General features: G+C 41.4%; 1 protein-coding gene across 4 annotated transcripts in view; it reads right to left on the reverse strand.

Annotated features, from left to right (window-relative positions):
* The window catches only part of CBLB (Cbl proto-oncogene B), a 241730-nt gene that overhangs the window by 101970 nt on the left and 125921 nt on the right, over nucleotides 1–13839 (reverse strand). For all 4 annotated transcript variants that reach the window (XM_040336632.1, XM_040336633.1, XM_040336631.1 and 1 more), the window contains 2 exons: nucleotides 5419–5506; nucleotides 2197–2328 (listed from right to left, as the gene is read on the reverse strand). In XM_040336632.1, coding sequence (XP_040192566.1) covers nucleotides 2197–2328; nucleotides 5419–5506 — 220 coding nt within the window. The remainder of the gene's footprint in view (nucleotides 1–2196; nucleotides 2329–5418; nucleotides 5507–13839) is intronic.

Here is a 13839-nt window from a genome sequence, read left to right on the forward strand (position 1 = left end):
GTAAGTGTCGGACACATCTCGATCACCCAAAGGTGAAGCAGATACGTATGCAACGATTGGCTCTTTTCGCTCAAAGTACAGGAAAGCATTGGACTCAATCATAGAAAGATTGCCCAATATGCTGTAAAATCCTTCTTTGCAATACGGAGCGTTTCACCCTCTATCTGATTCAGCCTTATAATTGCAAGCGATAACCAAAAAACAAGAGCGCCATAGAATTTAGAATTCCAAGCGGATGTAAACCCCCCCCTCTCAAAAAAAGTATCCTGTTCTTTTAAAGCATGTTTTACAGCACAGTGCGTGTGCTGTGTAATTTGGATCTAAAATACCTGGCTAATCCTGCCTGGTGCTGCCCTCCCCTTTGTAAACGGACCATGGAGTATCATGGCTGATGAGCCCTGATACCGTGGTCAGTTTACGTGCCTCAGTTATCCTCTGTCTCTCCCTACTCCCTCTCAACCCCCCCTCCGCACACCTGTCAGCTGTGTCAGTGCCCGCCCCTCCCTTTCTGCTGCAAAAACTACTGTTTTGTTACTACATTTCCCTGTGTTATGTTACAGTATGAGTCCAGGTTGCAGCCATTTTAATTTAATATATGGAATTTATTTATATTACAGTCAAATGCGAGATGCTAACATTGTTTCTGGATGCAGAAGTACTCAAGTTTGGGTGGGGCTGGTTTGTTTTACTTCACTGCTCTGTCTTGTCTAAATCTAAATGAGATGTGAGCTTTTTCCTTTCAATGTGAAAGTGAGGCTTGGTTGCCATCCTTTTTCCTCACTCAGGCAGCAGAGATGAAAGTGAACAAGGTTCACTTATTTAGTGCGATGGCAGAAAATAATGCTCCCCCCCCCCCCCCCCAGAAGAAGTCCTTTTGTCGACGAAACCGGTCAGGCTGGCTGTATGTTCCCATTATTGCACATTTCATATATTTGGATGATGTGTGTCGGCCGCCTTCCTTTTTTACCAGGCAATGCAGTTTTTACTATGGATATGTGTAAATGCAATACTTTATATTAAATGCAAACCTTAAGAGGTTTTACACTATCCAGAGTTTGTGTTTTTTTTTGGTTCCGACTACACGATTGGCGTTTGGATGGAGTCCCCCGGATGTGGAGCTGTTCCAGACATGGTTCCTTTGTACATTCCCTGCTGATGACACCTACTGGGACATATTCATCAAGCCTGTTTGACCCTTCGTAATAAAGGGTCCAGGCTCTCTAGTAAGTGTCCAACCTATTGTGGTCACATGTTCACTCGTAAAGGGATTGGATAACTTTATCCACAGTTAAATAAGGGAGTTTGCCATTTGACCACATGCTACATCATGAGAGTACTATATTTACCCCTGTTATGGCAGTAATATGGACATATATGGTGGCAGGGGGCCTTTATGGCCAACCACTGCAAATATGTGTGTTTCTTCTACTGGGATGTTCTCCTCTCCCTATGCTGCTATGGAAGAGCCAACCACTTACCCACTGTGGTTGATGTTATGGAAACTGGTAGGCAAAGTTTCTGATGACATCAGCACTGTGCAGCAGGAGGCACATTTATCAGCTCCGGGTATGATGGCCCATTTAAAATGTTAACTCTGGCTGGCATAAAGTGGTTAGGAATTTTTAATTTGATTACTAGCTAAAGTGCAATTTTATTATACAGTGAATTTTAAAGCAGGAGTGCCATGTACAGCCTACCATTAATACTAAAAATGAAGTGCAGTATACAGCCACTATTAGACATTAGGAAATAGCAGAATGCATTTTACACAGGAGGTTTTACTGTTTTTTATTAAACATAATCACACAAGTTTCCGTTTAGACATTTACAGGCAATTAGAAGCCAATGGTGCACACGGTGGAAACCTTCCTGGGTCAAGAAAATTCTTGGAACTACTGCGATTTACATTAAAAGCTACTAAATGGGCTGTTTACTTCCTAAAGACACTTTATCTGCCTACAAGCTAGCAATTTCAAGTACTTGTACAACAGAAGAAATTATACCGCTCGAATGTACAAAAAACATTACTAAAAATTATGGATAATATCAGTTGATGCTGCTGTGCATAGTTAATAATGTAGGTTCACTTTAAAGTCCAGAAAAGGGACATGACAAAAGCTTATTACAAAAAAGGGTATATGCAACTTTATCAAGCATTGCTAACATCTAAATCTTTAAACATACTCTTTACTGTACCTGCCAAGATGTTAGACACGACGTACACATCAAATGGCCACAAGGCTCAATCTTGACATCCTTGTCATTTTCTGCACAGATTTTACACAGTTGAAAAGTAGAGCCCATTTCACAGTACAATTCATATTGTTCCTGAAAGGAAGTGGGAAAAAAAAAAAAAAAAACATATTACAACAGTGTACTTACCACTTGCAAAAAAAATAAGTTGTTAAGTTGCTGAAGCACAAAGCTTATAGCAATGACAAATGATAGCTTTTCTAAAATTTAAATTACAAGATCCGAAACAATGGGCTCAATTCACGAAGAGGTATTTTCTGCTTTAACCACTAGGGGTCTGCGCTATAGCCGAATGACACCCACAGAGCAGACCCCAAATGTCAAGGTCAATAGACGCCCTCCCCTTTGGGCGCGCGCACCGAGTCTCCGAGACTCGGGTGATCACAGATCGATCTATCTAGAGATATCTATCTAGAGATATCTATCTAGAGATATCTATCTAGAGATATCTATCTAGAGATATCTATCTATATCCATATTTTTTTTTATGTCTTTTAAAAAAAAAAATTAACAAAAAATAAAAACCGCAGAGATGATTCATTTGGGTACAGTGTTGTATGACCGCGCAATTGTCATTCAAATTGCATCAGCGCTTAAAGCTGAAAATTGGTCTGGGCAGGAGGGGGGTTTAAGTGCCCAGTAAGCAAGTTGTTAAAGTGGTTCTAAAGGCAGAAGGTTTTTTATCTTTATGCATTAAAGCAGTTGTATACCCCTTTAGCACATTTTTAACTACAGGTAAGCCTATAATAAGGCCACGTAAGCCTATAATTTTACCTGTAGGTAAAATGAATATCTCCTAAACCTGTACGATTTAGGAGATATTCACCTTGCATGCAGTCGCTGAAGTCAGTGGTGCTTGCGCAGTGTAGGTCCAGCAAAGGTCTGGCGTATCGTGTCAGAATGGAGGGCTCCCGCGTGCATGCGCGGAGTGACATCATCGCGGCTCCGGACACTCACAACGCAGGACCTACCAACCCGGAAGAATTGCCGGGGGAAAATGTCAGCTCCCTCGGCGGTGAACGGGAGATGGTGCAGGGGCTTTGTTTCATAATGAGCTAGTATGCAGTGCATACTAGCTCATTATGCCTGTCTTAGTTTCTTTTTTCTTCTGGGTAATTTAAGTTGAAAAAAACCTTCGGAGTACAGCAACCCCCCTAATACTTACCTGAGCCCATCTCAAGTCAGCGATGTTGCACTAGACACTCAGCAGTCTGGGATTTCTAATCTGATTGGCTGAGACACAGCAGTGGCGCAATTGGTTCCCAATGCTGTCAAAATTAGTGAGCCAATGAGAAGAGAGGGGGATGGGGGTGAGCCGCAGCTCTGTGTCTGAATGGGCACACAGAGCAGTTGCTCGGATCCGGTCCCCATCATAGCTCAGCTCGGGTCCCCCCATGGGAAGCTGCTCACTGTCTGGCACTTGGCAGGGAGGAGGAGCCAGGAGCGCCGGCGGGGGACCCAAGAAGAGGAGTATCTGGGTTGTACAAAACCACTGCACAGAGCAGGTAGGTATAACAGGTTTGATTTTTTTAACAAAAAAATAACTTTACAATCACTTTAAAATCTGAGGTAAAAAGGCGCATAGCATTTTTCAAACATGTTTTTGCAATTTACAGATAAACACTACTACTAAAAAGTTATTTCATCAAAATGTGAGGTATGTATGTCATGAAATTATGTGGTATTTTATCTCATGATGTGATCTTCAGTAGGATGGATAAAGTGGACAAGGATTAGAACCACTGTCAGTTTTTAATGCTAATAAAGCAATGAAATGGTTGAAAGCCGTAGAAAAATGCCAACTAAGGCTCAGTTCACACCAGTGTGGGCCGTGCATTACAGTTATAGGATCGATTCCCACACCTGCAACTGAATAGCAGCCCTACGCATCTCAGCCCGTAGCACAATTGCGGGTGTGGGAACCACAGGGCACCTTTTTTTTTCTGAGGTTCAGGCAGCACAGCAGTTCAATTCATTCAAATTAATGGGCTGCCGTGCCCGAGCAAACGGGAGCCACACTAGTGTGAACGGAGCCCAAGTCAGTACAGTTCCTGCAACATATGTATTCATACAAAAGAAAAAAAGGTGACTGGTTCAAAGTGAAGCTGCTTTCACAGGATACACATGGTGTAAAAAAAAAAAAAAAGTTATATTAGGTAAATACAAAATATATTTCTAAATGTCAAATATTGAATGAAAATAGTATAACAAAAAAAATAAGAAAATAAATCACCTGCATAAGTACCCTTCTTCCACCAATGAAAAAGACAACATTGTCATTGGGGAGATTTTCCCTCACTCAAGTGAGAGTAAATCCCTGCAAATTAAGGGAATGTCACCAGTACCCCCATTGGAAGATTTCCCCTCTTTACTTTTCTGGGGCAAACCCAAAATTTAGGAGTCTTTTACTTTCACTTTCAATGATAACAGTAAACAGGACAAACAGGAGGGGTTAATCTCCCTAATTGGAACACAGACAGCAATAAAAACAGACAGGGGGTTCTAACCCATCTCCGCCCAAAACAAAAAAATTGCCTTTAGTTATACTTTTAAGTAAATCAGTCCCGATGATTGTGTTTTTCCATATTTAGGTTTCTATGCATTACTGCTGAAAAACTGATCCAAAAAAGGTAGAGACTCCAAACTGGCCATTATATGTTTACATTCCTTAAATACCTCATGCCTTGACCACTACTTATTTAACTCATGCATTTTATTATTTGTTTCCTTGTGTAAAATGACTTTAATGCAGTTTTATGAGGTATTTATTTACCAAGTGTTTTTGCTTTATCACATAAGGTGATAAAGAAATTACATTTTCAGATTTGCATGAGATAATTGGAAAAAATGTGTCATGTGATTAAACTATCAAATGAATTATTATTTAGTGAATTGAGCTCAATTTTTTTGTTGTGAAAAATACAACCATGACCCAACAGTATAAAGTCTGTAAATTACAATCCAGTGCAAGTTTAAATTTTCATTAACATTTTTGCAGAATAGCATGAAGTGTATGCATTTTCCTGTTTTATGCATACCCACCGGCCATCCCTGGATTCCATATCACATACTCAATATAATCTAGTGTTATGGCAGAAGCTGGTAATCAAGTAATAATGTATTAAATATGTATTTATGAGAAACATGTATGATAAGCAAAGCTACCTGGGTAACTTTTATGTGATCATGAGGCATTGGCTCACACAGACCCGTCAAATCAGGATTATAACTTCTTCCATCAGGATAAAGATAGCTGAAAAAACAAAACAAAAAGTCTCATCAATAGCAGATAACTAGTACTTGGTACAAGAACTATGCAATGAAACATACAGCTGAATACATTAATGTGAATAAAAAAAGAGCTTTAAAATTTTACAGATAACAGACATTGTTTTATATGTAGGTCATTATCTACAATCATGTTTAGAGACGTCCGGATTCCTGATCCTAAATCCCCCCCCCCCCATTTTGTTTTTGTAGGTTGAAGTAAATTAAATCATGTAAAATAGAAAAATAACCTGAAGTTATACACACAGCCCACATATAGGCAATAATATATAAGCTGTCTAACATTCTCTCACTATTTCATGTCAAGGACCACTTGTCAACGTTCCTGAAATAATAAGGACTACTTTGTCAGTTACCAGAATCTTGTTTCTAAGACTGGCCATACATATAAAATGTTCTTGTACAATTTTCCTTTAGAGTTACTAAAAGCATATCATACGAGGACAAAACTAATAAACACTTTCAATTTGTATGCAATCAAATAGGCTCTTGCATTAAATAGTCAAAGGTAAATCTAAAGGAAATTGAAGAAAATTGTATAATGTATGGCCTGCTTAAATTGTGTATTTGTTAGAAATTTGGTAACATTTTATCTGTGAATGCATAGACAGATTAAGAAGTAATAAGTAAATTTAAAAGTAAAAATGTAAACTCATTAGAAATATGTAAAACTCAATGTTTGTAAATTAGCAAACTACAATCTCCATTTTTAATTCAGAACCGCCCAAACTGAAAAATGCGCATTTTCTCATTATATCTTTCCACCTGTAACCCCTACACAAGCGCAATTATCGCAAGTAATGCTCAGCTCAACCAACACCTGTCTAATAGGTTTTAGAATTTATTCAACTTGAGCATTAGTTAAGTAGAGGTCCTCAAGTAAAAACACAATCTTTAGCAGCAGGGATATCCTACTTGTACTCTACAGCTGACAGGCCTAAATTATCCCATCTTAATAAGCATTCATACATTTGGCTGGAACACTTGTCATCCTAGAAGTGCTTGGTTACACTACCGAACACAGCCATTCTAATCTAGTGTTTGCAACCAGAGTGTCTCTCTCATTTCACTTGATATTGACATATTCAATATTTTCGATTTTTCTCATTTTCATTATTGAGTTAAATCACATACTCTGTAAGGTTGATATAGTCTGGAATCTAGCAGACTATAAAAAATGTCATGTCAGCTTCACTGCCAGTGAAGATTCATACACAGCCAGATTAAGTCCATTAAAGTGATTGCAAATGTTTTTTTTTTTTTTAACAAACATGTCATACTTATATATGTGGTTTTGCACAGAGCAGCCCGATCATCCTCCCCCACCTAGTCCTCCTGGCTCCTCCTGCCTTCTGAGTGCCATTATAACAGGCTATTGAGACTCCCTCCCCTCCTCCCTCATCACAGGATTTAACCGACAGCTGCGAGAGCCAATGGTCAGTGAGGAGAGGAAGTGCAGAAACACTGCTCTTGGGCACAGCGCTGGATCAAGATCAGGCTCAGGTAAGTATTTAGGGGGAATGGAGGGGAGCAATACCCTGGCATAACTTATGATTTCTTGGCCATTTTTCAGAGAATATGACTGATAAAAACTTTTTTCACTCATGGTTAGTGTTTGGCTGAAGCCATTATCAACTGTGTTTACTCTTTTTAAATCATAATGGCAACAGAAACTACCCAAATGACCCTGATCAAAAGCTTACATACCCTGGTGATTTTGGCCTGATAACATGCACAAAAGTTGACACAAAGGGGTTTGAATAGCTATTAAAGGTAACCATCCTCACCTGTGATCTGTTTCCTTGTAATTAGTGTGTGTGTATAAAAGGTCAATGAGTTTATGGACCCCTGACAGACCCTTGCAACTTTCATGCAGTGCTGCACTGACGTTTCTGGATTCAGAGTCATGGGGAAAGCAAAAGAATTGTCAAAGGATCTGCGGGAAAAGGTAGTTGAACTGTATAAAACAGGAAAGATATCCAGCAGTGTTCAAACTCTAACCAAGAAGTGGAAAATGGGGGGTTCTGTTGAAACCAAACCACAATCAGGTAGAACAACTAAAATTTCAGCCACAACTGCCAGGAAAATTGTTTGGGATGTATAGAAAAAAACCACAAATAACTTCAGATGAAATACAGGACTCTCTGAAAACGTGTGGCTGTTTCAAGATGCACAATAAGGAGGCACTTGAAGAAAGATGGGCTGCATGGTCTAAAGTCGCCAGAAGAAAGCCATTACAACGCAAATGCCACAAAGTGTCTCGCTTACAATACGTCAAACAGCACAGAGACAAGCCTTAAACCTTCTGGCACAAAGTCATTTGGAGTGATGAGACCAAAATTTTGCTTTTTGGCCACAACAATAAACACTACATTTGAAGAGGAGTAAACAAGGTCTGATGATGAAAGGTACACCACTCCTACTGTGAAACACGGAGGTGGATCGCTGATGTTTTGGGGATGTGTGAGCTACACATGGCTCAGGAAATTTGGTCAAAATTGATGGCAAAATGAATGCAGTATGTTATCAAAAAACGCTGGAGGAACATTTGCATTCATCAGCCAAGAAACTGCGCATGAGACGTACTTGGGCATTCCAACACGACAATGATCCAAAACACAAGGCCAAGTCGACCTGTCAGGTCGATCTGTTGGGGTGGCCATCTCCGTCTCCTGACCTCAATTTCATTGAGCCACTCTGGGGAGATCTCAAAACATGCAGTTCATGCAAGATAGTTCAAGAATTTACAGTAACAGGAGGCTTTTTGCCAAGGAATGGGCAGCTTTACCATCTGAGAAGATAAAGAGCCTCATCCACAAATACAACAAAACACTTCAAGCCGTCATTGAATCTAAAGGGGGCAATACACGGTATCAAGAACTGGGGTATGTAAACTTTGGATCAGGGTCATTTGGGTAGTTTCTTTTGTCATAATTATTTAAAGAGTAAAACACAGTTGATCCATAATAAATGGCTTCAGCCAAACACGAAGCATAAGTGAAAGAAACGTTTTTGTGTTATCATTCATATGCTCTGAAAAAGAAATGGCTGACGTCACAAATGCGCTTTCACACTGGAGTGGTGCGCTGGCAGAACAATAAACAAAAGTCCTGCTAGCCGCATATTTGCAGCGTTGTAGGAGTGGTGTATACACCACACCTAAAGTGAAATCAATGGGCAGGGGCACTTTTAACCCCTTTTCAGACGCTAGCAGGGGTTAAAAGCACCCTGCTAGCCTCCGAAAAGCGCCAAAAAAGACGGTAAAGCTTTGATCAAAATAACTGCGCTTTACCTCCAACGCCCCCAACACTTAGGTGTGAAAGTAGCCTTAATGAAACAAAATGAGTATGTACACACATCTCAAATTATAATAGGACAAAAATCGTAAGGAATTTTTGTGGGAAAGTTTCCTTAACAATTAACCCATTTTAGCCACAGCCAAAGACAGTTTTTTTTGGTAGAGGGACATCTGCTCAGTTCAAGGCATCCAATAAGTTTCTTAAAGGGGTTGTAAAGGTAAAAAATAGCTTCCTTTACCTTAGTGCAGTCCTCCTTCACTTACCTCAATCTTCCATTTTGCTTTTAAAATGTCCTTATTTCTTCTGAGAAATCCTTAATTCCTGTTCTTCTGTCTGTAACTCCACACAGTAATGCGACACTTTCTCCCTGGTGTGGAGAAAGCCTCTTGAGAGGGGAGGGGGCAAGCAGGAGTGTCAGGATGCTCTCTACTTTGCAGATATAGAAATGAGCTGTGTTAGTGGGCGTCCTGACTCTCCTGCTCGCCCCCTCAAGAGGCTTTCTCCACACCTGGGAGAAAGCTTTGCATTACGGTGTGTAGTTACAGACAGAAGAACAGGAAGTGAGCATTTCTCAGAAGAAATAAGGACATTTAAAAGCAAAATGGAAGGATAAGGTAAGTGAAGGAGGACTGCACTAAGGTAAAGGAAGCTATTTAGGGAAAAAAAAATTTACCTTTACAAAAGGCAAACAGACAATTCACTTTGCAAGTGCAGTTGATCTATTCTATAGCTTAGTAAATGAGGGGGAGCATTGCTGACTATCGCCATCCAATCATGTGCATGTGGGTATTCTTTGCAAAGTGAAGCTTCATCTTATTTACTTAAGCTCTGGAACAACTGCACTAAAGTGCACAATCTTTAGTAAATCAACCCAAATGAGTCTTCAGCTGGTAAAAATCCTGCGGACCCATCTGCATGTAGAAAGATAAGTGTTTTTGGTGAGGGAGAGGGCATTTTTAATAGCAGCAGAAAAAGGATCAAATGGGCAGTTTTTAACTGCGCTGTACCCAAAAAAAGTTTTTTACAAGTCCAAATACGATTTTCTTTTTTGTCGTACAGTACAGGACACAGGACCTTTAGTCTTTAATAATAAGACAAACCTAGTGCTCATAGGCACAGCATAACCCCTACAAACTAGCTTTTTGGCAAAGAATTTATCGTCACATGATTAGTATTAATAAAAAGGACCCCAACTTCCCCACTGGTCGACATTGCCATTTAGTACACCCCGACAGTACTCCCAGGGTGCGTTTTCTGGCTTTGGACCACATTCCCTCCAGTCCCAGAGGTGGCGACCTTAACAAAGCACTCTTACAGAGTGATTTGAGGTGGATTTTCTACATCAATCCCACCACAGCGCCTGGTCTCAATGAGGCATTTAATTTTAAACCCTTCCTGGAAGGATTTCAGTCAGGAACTGGACCTTTAATCTACAATCCAGATTTCATGGGTGCATTTATCTACGCTCTATTATGGCAAAACACGGTTGTGTACAGAATCACACAGGGTATGTTTACTATGTAAACAATTCCTCCCTATTTCTTTTCTTCTTTTGCTTTCAGAGATTTTGGTTCATTTCATTTATTATACCTGACAATTATTCTGTTTGTTCCTAGAATCATTTAGAAATTGATTGGCGATGCGATTTCCTGCATGGTTTTCATGCCTGAGCTGATCACCTTTGACCACTGAGTTGCACCATCTCTCCTCTCGGCTTTGACACATCAGATATATATGTAACTCCACACAGTAATGCGACACTTTCTCCCTGGTGTGGAGAAAGCCTCTTGAGAGGGGAGGGGGCGAGCAGGAGTGTCAGGATGCTCTCTACTTTGCAGATATAGAAATGAGCTATGGGGGGGCGTGGCCAGCAGCCGGAGCGGATGGCTGTGTGAGAGGAGAGCTCCGTCCACAGAACCTCCATCCAGCGACATCCAGAGCTTAAACCAGCCAGTTTTTCCCTACCTGACCTCCGCAGACGTCCCAGGGGGAGAAGGAGCAACGATGGGGAAGCGGAAGCAAGATAGGAAGCCCAAAAAGCTTACAGACTTCTACCCCGCAGCGAGCACCCCTAGGCCGCAAGATGGCGCCGGGGCCTCGGCCTCGCAGCGCGGCTCCGACGGCGGCGGACGCCAGCATAGCCCATCGCACCTGATGAGCGGTTCTCCATCCCAGCGAACAGGGGGGGGAAGCGGGGGCTCCACGCCGACCCCGTCCCCACTGAACAGCCCGCAGAAATCCGCTTTGAGGAGATCGGAGGAACACAGATATGCAGGTGAGCAAGATGACACCTGCAACTCCCAAAACAGCACAAGAGATTTTGTGGAACAGATCCACGAGTTCCCTACTTCTGGGGTCCCGCTTAGTGACACAGTTATGAAGGAAATGCTGGTAACCCTTAGGGGGTCTATGCATAGAGACATGATGCAGTGTGTATCGCAGCTGAAGCATGAGGTGTCAGCCATTGGAGACAGGATAAGCCACGTGGAGGATAAAATGGGAGATTTCACCATAGCTCACAATGACTTGGTAGAGGCACATTATGAGGCAGAGGGGGATATTCAGGCCATGCGTGAAAAATTGGCGGACTTGGAAGATAGGTCCAGAAGGAACAATATAAAATTGCGGGGGGTAGAGGAGTCAGTACCACCATCAGACCTAAGGCAATATGTGCAAGAATTCATAGCGGCCATTTTGCCTGATGCCCCTGGAACTGAGATCATTGTAGACAGAGCACACCGCCTCCCCAAACCTAAATTTCTGCCTGAGAAAGTCCCCAGGGATGTCATTGCCCGCATTCATTTTTTCCATATTAAAGATGATTTAATGCGCTTTGCGAGGAAAAACCATCCCCTCCCTGCTCCATACTCGGACATTTCAATCTATTCGGATTTATCACAATTCACCATGATGGCACGCAAAAATTTGACCTCCATTACTAAGATCCTGCAAAATAACAAGATCACATACTCATGGGGCTTCCCCACTAAGCTGCTGATCACAAGAGATAACCGCACCTTTGCTATAAGAAATATTGATGAGGGACTGGAACTAGCCAAAAAATGGAACCTTCTTCCAGCAGAAGCTCCTACTTCTCTTCCCAAAACCACACATGCTCGGTTATCCCCTGACTGGAGCACCACTTGAAATGCACTGTATTTTAGCATTGAATGCTTTCTTCTTCCACACCTCACCCGAGGCTGGTTTAAGATGACAACTGTAGTCATCTTTTTTTTCTCCCTATGTTTGGTTCTGTTGGGAGCTCATACCCCCCCATGAGAAATGCGAGAGACACTCGCACTCTGTGAAAGTCTTCACATTTTTATGTGTTGTTTGACATTTTTGCTCTTTTATTTTTTTGTTTGGTCTGTTTTTCTCTCCCCCCCTTCTCTCTTTTTTCTATTCAACATATTGCCTGAAGAATATGATACCATACCTGCCTGCTACGCAATTCTCCTACTTCGCATGTATCCAGCCGTTCGCATTAATGTTGAGATATGGACACCCATCTCCACCTCGATAGCACCATCTACAGGTAACTTTTTAGTACTACACATGGAAGAACTATTTATCAGCAGCAATGAAAAATCTAGACTTACACCTTTAATATGTCTTTGTCTATAGTATCCATGAACGTGCATGGGCTAAATAGTCCGTATAAACGAAGTGCTATGTGGAGGGAGGCTATCAAACTTAAAGGGGAAATTCTATGTGCACAGGAAACCCACTTTATGACTGCAAAACAACCGAAATGCACCCACAGGGCCTTCCCTCACATCTTTCAGGCAACAGCAGCAGTTAAAAAAAGGGGAGTGTTAATTGCAATCAAGCAATCTGTTACTTTCCAGCTACATGAAGTGTTTACAGACCCGAATGGCAGGTATATCATCCTGATATGCGAATTAAACAACTCCACATATACCTTGGTGAACGTATATGCCCCTAACCGCAGACCCCTCTCTTTTCTCAAATCACTGTTAAAAAAAGTTGATAAAATCAAGAAGGGCTCTCTGTTGGTATGCGGAGACTTTAATTGCATTGTTGATAAGCACTTGGACAGCTCTGGCACGAAGCCCTCTTCTAGAAAAGAACTGCAACCGTTACTATCAGAGCACAACCTTTATGACCCTTGGAGATGCCTCAACTCGACAGAAAGAGACTATACCTATTTTTCTTCCCCTCACCGCATATACTCTAGGATTGATCTCATCCTCACGGATTTACCGCTTTTACATAAAGCACAATTAGCCAAAATCCACTCCATTACGTGGTCAGACCACGCCCCGATCTCTTTAGTAGTACAGAATAACTCTCAAGTTCCCCCCACGTACCTTTGGAGAAACAATACTGAACTTTTAACTAATCCTTCTATTATTTCCTCTCTTGATTCTCAATTATCTGAATTTTTTGAATTTAATGATACTGATGATATAGATGTTTCTATGTTATGGTGCTCACATAAGGCCTTCAGCAGGGGACTGCTTATCCAAGCGGCAGCTCGGGAGAAAAAACGTAGGGGGGCAGTGCTGAACAGCCTCCTCAGGGACCTAAAATCCTTAGAGGACCTTCATAAGTCGACCCCTTCCCCTGCAATAGAATCTGACCTAATAGAATGTAGACAGAAAGTACGCTTAACCCTCTTATCTGGCCACCAAAATTGCTTAAAGAGACTCAAGGCTCAATTTTATGTACACGGTAATAAAGCGGGTAAACTTTTGGCTAGTTATATATCTAGGCGACAACAGAAATCCAACCTGACTTCCATCAGGGACCCCCACACCAACATACTTGAACATCACCCCAATAAAATAGCCAACTCTTTCATGAAATATTACCGTGACCTGTATAATCTCCACTTAGATAGCGACACCCCACAACCGACTCCTTACTCCATTGACTCCTTCCTATCTACAGTGTCACTACCTTCACTGACGGAAGAAGACTTAGCCATGTTAAATTCGCAATTCTCCCAAAAAGAAATTCTGGACACCATCAATTC

This window comes from Rana temporaria, chromosome 2 (genome assembly GCF_905171775.1).
Source record: "Rana temporaria chromosome 2, aRanTem1.1, whole genome shotgun sequence".
Classification (NCBI taxonomy): Eukaryota; Metazoa; Chordata; class Amphibia; order Anura; family Ranidae; genus Rana; species Rana temporaria.